This window comes from Lygodium microphyllum, chromosome 30 (assembly GCF_053477565.2).
Source record: "Lygodium microphyllum isolate KBCC chromosome 30, Lygodium_microphyllum_v1.1.10, whole genome shotgun sequence".
In the NCBI taxonomy this organism is placed as follows: domain Eukaryota; kingdom Viridiplantae; phylum Streptophyta; class Polypodiopsida; order Schizaeales; family Lygodiaceae; genus Lygodium; species Lygodium microphyllum.
The window spans coordinates 103,653,889-103,660,177 of NC_141164.1; the positions used below are offsets into that span (position 1 = coordinate 103,653,889).

At 44.0% G+C, this 6,289-nt stretch overlaps 1 protein-coding gene across 2 annotated transcripts; it reads right to left on the bottom strand.

Moving 5' to 3' along the window:
- Positions 1 to 421: 421 nt before the first annotated feature.
- On the bottom strand, positions 422 to 3,297 carry LOC148010208 (uncharacterized). 2 transcript variants are annotated; one of them, XM_087673001.1, is made up of 2 exons: positions 3,042 to 3,297; positions 422 to 2,935 (listed from the first exon to the last, which is right to left on the bottom strand). In XM_087673001.1, the coding sequence occupies exon 2, from the start codon at positions 2,924 to 2,926 to the stop codon at positions 1,022 to 1,024; it is 1,905 nt and encodes a 634-aa protein (XP_087529127.1). In that variant the 5' UTR covers positions 2,927 to 2,935; positions 3,042 to 3,297; the 3' UTR covers positions 422 to 1,021. The 2 variants fall into 2 exon arrangements, with proteins under 2 accessions (XP_087529127.1, XP_087529128.1); XM_087673002.1 differs by having other exon boundaries at positions 897 to 2,919.
- Between the last annotated feature and the right edge of the window lie 2,992 nt (positions 3,298 to 6,289).

A 6,289-nucleotide genomic window follows, 5' to 3' on the forward strand; every position in this document is an offset into this window, starting at 1 on the left:
TACTATCATCTTTGCAAAAGGATAGGAGTTCAATGTCTTAAACTGTTACAAAAGCTATATAAGTTGTCGCAATTCAACAAGTGTATCATTAAAAATACTAGCATCAAAGTGTGTGATGAAAGACGCAAAAAGATATTTTAAAATATTAAAGACCACCAACGGAAAAATCGCAATCGATGTGGGACCTCAAATGCAGTACCTTCACACCAAGTATTCCGACTAATATTTACATTTACAAACTATATGCAATTTTTGAGCAGCAAACATGTAAAACACCTAACTAGCCTTGGGGACAATTGACTTGAAACTACTATAAATAGGACTCTGTGATCATATGAAAATGACAATTTTTGACTTGACTTGCCTACCAGGAACATGTGATATGAACAATGACTTGACTAGCAAACGAGTGACATGAGAGTAACATTGAAAACACCATTGCAATTTTCTTTGAACAAAAGATGGTAAACACTCCCCGCCTTACCAGGATGTTCCTGATGGCTGTCAGGGTGGCAGAAAACAATGCTCGATGTGAAAATTTTGGACCTTGGTGCTTAGCAGCCTAGCATTCTCTTTGGACATAGCTGGCTTTTAATAGCATCCAAAGACTTCTTAACCCACTCAGTCTTGGCATTGGACCCCTCTCTAGTCCCAATTGCCTTTCCAGTCAGCTTGGAAAGAAGCTACTTGACAATTATCCTACAGAATAAATCATGAAAGCTTGGCTCTTCTGCTTTTGTAGATACTACTATGCTATGTTATTCTTTCCGGAGACGATCCATCTTCCCATTTCTCCTGATAACAGGCCTTCGGTCGCAACTAATCCGATCGCAGAAGAGATGGACACACTGCTGATTAGCTCCTCTGATGCCTTCAAAAACCCAATAGCCTACTAAGGTTCTAAATTCCGAATATTACAGAAAACTTGAGTTTATACAAACAATCAAAACAATTTCGGAGATGGTCTTCCTCAATTTGAAAGCACCGTCTGGTGCTGCTGCAGCTTCAAAAGTCGATACTCTTACTGGACAAGCTCATTCACCCATCCAAAGTCTGGCGTCTCATTCTCTGTTGCCGTAGACACTGCTGGTCCATTCATTTCCTGACTCAACTTGGCATATATTTTGGCCCGCAGTTCACGACCAGACTCCACTCGTGCTTCAAGGGGTGCAGACAAGGGTTCTGCAGCAGCCTGCTGTGCTCCCATCACAGGGTGGGATGCATATCTAGACTTGGGTGTCACAGGTGCACTGCGAATCTGTTGCTGTTGTGCAGCAAGCCCTGTTGCCCACAAGGGCCCCTGAGCTCCCAACTGACTGAAGGCTGCTGCCTCCCTAGAGTTGTTTATGGATTTCATCTGCAGATGCTGAAGTGCTGATAAAAGCTCTGCCATGGTCCTTGGTGATTGAGAATCTGTCACTGCAGGAGGTGACATAGCAATGCACGGCACCTCTTCATAAGATGGAATGGTTATGGTGGGCACTGACCTCAAGCGATCAAGGTGGCGTCGATGGGGAGGCACAGAAGACCAAAGTGCTGTGGTATTGGGCTGTGAATTAGGGGAAAGTGGGGGTGAAGAACAAGGCGAAGGGTCAGGAGTGAGTGGCAATGGGCAGGCTGAATGGCCCACAAGTGTGGATGTGGGAGAAGATGCAGCATATGCTTGACACAGTGAATGATGGCTGTGGTTGTGATGGTGGCCTGTACCCGTCATACTGGAGTTCTCCTCCATCAAAAGCTCAAGTGCCACAGATGCATCCATCGAGGCTGCCAGTGCTCGCCGTAATGGGGATCCATCATATGAGCCTCCACTCATTGCTGCTGCCTTGAGCAGATTTGAACGCGCCGAGTTGCCAGAGGCAGGAGACGAATCACCAGTATTACCTGCTGTGGCCGATGCGACTCTCAACTGCTCTGGCGTATGTGCAAAGAAGCAAACTCGCCGCTGACAATTCCTGCCATCCTTGCACGGTTGCGTCCTGTACCTTGCCGGATGCAACCAGCATTCAAATACTCCATGTGCATACTCACAGGCCTCCCCTTTCCTGCAGCTCCCTTTCCGAAAGTCTGGACAAGCAGTACCAGAGTAATGGTAGCGTCTGGGATCTCTCCGTCGCGCCTTTTCTCCCGGATGTGCAAATGGACACTCTGTCCAGTCATGGCTCCTTCCCCTCACACACTTGCGCACTTTGAACTCGTACATCCTGAATTCATCACATGAATAAGCATCCAATGCAGGCCATATCTCCACCTCCTCACAATCAATAGAATTGCATGGGAGGAACTTCTGCAGTGCCAAAAATGCATCAGGAAGCACTGGAGAGCCCACCATAGAGCCAGAACTACCACAAAAGCTGCCAGGGAAACCACCGCGAGGAGAGGCTGCAGCAACAGTGATTGGGATAGGGACAGGATTGGCTTTCAGGGCAGCAGCTTCAAGCATAAGATCCTGCCTGCACTCGTCCTCCTGCTTGCCTGCCATTAAGGAGGACGGCTCGGGAGGCATTGACGAAGTGGAAGAAGTCTGAGGACCTGGATCGATATTATTTGCAGCTGGGGATGGTGGAGACTCTTCAGGTGCAGCACGATTAAGCTTGCTGCTGCTGCAAGATGAACCAGCCAGGAGCAATGAACTGTGTCCAAGGCCGTGTGCAGTACCGGACTTTGGAGTGATAGTAATGTCCCCAAATCTGAGAGGACAAGTAAAATCAGAGTTGGGATCCATATGATCGGCTCCTGTTGTGGAAGAGGCGGGTAAGCCTCGCTCGTGTGAGGCCGAATGATTCGAGGGGCTGGCGACATGCAAGCCGGCGCTGCTTGCAGAAGATATCAAGAGGTGGGGGTGGCGGTGGGGATCAATCTGCTGGGCGCTCAACATTTGATGATGATGATGATGATGATAATGATCGATGCGCACACCTGGCATGTTAGAACACTGCAATTAAAAGACAGGCGAAGCAGATATAAAGACTCACAGGAAAACAACGAAACCGAAGGGCGGGTACAGAACATCATCTACAGGAAGGAAAAAGAACCCATACATTCAATTTGCAGAAGACCCCAACGTCCAAGAAATGATATGCTGTGATGGAGGCGAGAAATGACGCAGAAGAACACGCAGAGGCAAGTCTGGAGGAAGGGAGAAGTGGGTAAAAGGAAAGAAACGAAGGTGGTAATGGATGGGATGGATGGATGGATATGGATGGATGAGGATGATGATGATGATGAAGAAGAAGAAGAAGGAAGAAGGAAGAAGACGCAGAAAATCAGGCGAGAGCCGACAACGTGTCAACAAAATGGATTATCTTTCAAGAAGAAAGAATGGCAGGGGTCCTAATCATATAAAGTGATGGGAAGGCGAGCCCATTGAGTTGAATTGAATTATTTTATTATTATGATTATTCATTCTAATATCATATTATAAAATGAAAATCATTATTAATTATATCGTTGTTTTTTATTAGTATTATACTTGATTTGAGGGTTACAATTAGTATATGGTTGGATTTTTTAAATTACGAATTCGATTATTTAATACTAATTGGATTGAATTGATGATGAGATAGAGGCAGCGACTCGGGTAGCCGCGAGCCTGTGGTTTTTTCCGTATATAGCAGGGGGTACAACGTCCACGTGACTTTCCCACTCACCATGCGCCACGTCCTCGCGACTCCACGTGATGGGGCCCAGGGGCTTTGTCCTTTGCCTTCCTGGGCTCCCTCGCGTGCTCCCCTTCTATCGCCCGTTGGCGGGCCGCGGGGGGCCTCCAGGCTCCCCCCCCAAACCCATGCACGGCGTCATACGCTCAAATCAAGCCCTTTAGTAGCCGAGGCCTCACACCGACTTTGGCGTCTACCAGAATACTCGTTTTTCCTTGGACCCCGCCCGCCTTTCTTTTGGCCCGGCTCTAGCTTGTAGGTACCCTTCACACACACACACTCTCTCTCTCTTTTTTTCGTAAATCACACACACACACACACACTCTCTCTCTCTCTCTCTCTCTCTCATTTGTGCATAGATACCCTAGTAGGTACCCTTCACACACACACACACACACACACTCTCTCTCTCTCTCTCATTTGTGCATAGATACCCTAGTAGGTACCCTTACACACACACACACTCTCTCTCTCTCTCTCCTCTCTCATTTGTGCATATATACCCTAGTAGCTACCCTTCACACACACACCCCCTCCTCTCTCTCTCTCTCTCATTCGTGCATGCACATCTCTCTCCCTCCTCCAAAATGACATCTCGTTCCTTAGCGCCTTCAAATTGACTGTCACTCTTGCTAAGCTGGCTTGCAATGCCGTTACTCTTAATGCTCCTCTAACTACTACACTTGCCAGTATCAACCCTACTCATAAAGTGGCTCTTAGCTTTTGAAAAAAGTGTTGTGATCTTCCTTTTTTTCAAGCATGATGTAAATGTTTCGATATGTAAGTATCAACTGTGCATTATTTTTAGACAAAACCAAAATTTCCCACCACTTCACTAGTCCTAGCATCAACTCCCCTCACACCTCTTTGGCCCATGTACCTAAGGCCTCATTCACACAAATAGGCTCTAGCTAACACAAGCACAAGCAAACACATGTGCACACATTTGAATCGAGTGGCAATCCTAAATGGTAAGCCACTCATTTGATAACCCCATAATATGAGTCAAATCGTAATTTGTATCCTATTACTAAATAACCATACACTATATGAACTAAAGTCAAGACCTTCCAATCACCATGCATTCAACCTACCAATTGAGCTAGCCACACACACACACACACACACACACACACACACTCTCTCTCTCTCTCTCTCTCTCTCTCTCTCTCTCTCTCTCTCTCTCTCTCTCTCTCTCTCTCTCTCTCTCTCTCTCTCTCTCTCTCTCTCTCTCGATTCTATGCTAGCCATTTCCATGTTGCACCACACTAGCAACCATGCATTGTTCATGCTAGAGTCTTCAACACCTCCTTCCCTTCAATGATCTCTAGCCAACATGCCATTGCACTCACACGTTAACCAATATTTTTTCTAAAGCTTCAAACCTGCTCAAATTTTCAATAATCGATCAAATGCTCGCAGTCTCTAATTGGCTCTAATTAGTAGATATTTCAATGACAATTATGAAAGAATATATGACCTCATTTGTTACATTTACAAGGAAACATCTTTTCAATCTAAAATCACTACTCAAGCAATAAAGTCAAATCATCAATTACACATTTGTGGTTTGCTCCAAGGAACTTCTCATCATTCTGCCATCCATGAAATGATCGATCAAGAAATTTAAAGTCTTGATTACAATTTACACCTAGCAATAGTCGTATGGGGTCACTTATGGTACAAACCAAGGAACTTGGCATAAATTGCGATACCTAAAAACAATGCATTACTATTCAATATGGAAATCTTCTGCCCACACATTTAGTGGAAATTTCCAAGGAACTTGGCATAAATTGCAATGCCCAAAGCCAAAGCATTGCTATTTAGTATGAAAGGAAATTTCCAAATAACATCGTTAGATTTACACTGACGACCTCTCTCTACCTTAAAGGAAGAAAATAGCTTCAAGCCACAAGTTCTTCAGCTTTTTGAATTCCACAGGAAGGTCAAAGCAAATAGCAATAGTGGAAATGTGCACCCCACATAATACATTCTATAGTGGCATGGTAGGGGTATAATCTATGGGCTATAGGTAGGAAACTAGTCTTCTAAAGTATGTTGATTACTAGCTACTTGAGCAACCCACCTATGAGATATGAAACTTTTAGAACCATCAAGTAAAATACAAACATACTTACACACAAACACATACATATTTCTAGATATGATGTAAGTGTTGTGTTGAATAGTCCACTTTGCACCAAGATTTATGTGAGGATTTCATTATTGAAGTTGTCATGTAACTCTTAAATTGGCCATACTTCAAGAATGTAGAGATGGTTACATGTTAAGTCACCACTCAAAAACTCTCAACTAACTTCGTGACTAGTTTTTTATTGTGCCTACTTGATTTATAGATTTTTTTCAACTAGTTGGGATACCAACAATGGGGGTGAACAACACCTAAATGTCATGTTTATGATACATGTCAATATGAGGTAAATTAAACTAGATAGAAAGCATATCATCTTGAACTATATTGAGTAGTCTCTCTTCAAATGAAAAGACAAATCCTAGCTCTAATTTTAGCATAAGATTGACCTTACTTCTATTTTTTATGCATAACCTTGGCCCCTTTACGTTCTTTCAAAGTTCCTTTAAAAAGATAGACCTTTGTTAATCAATGA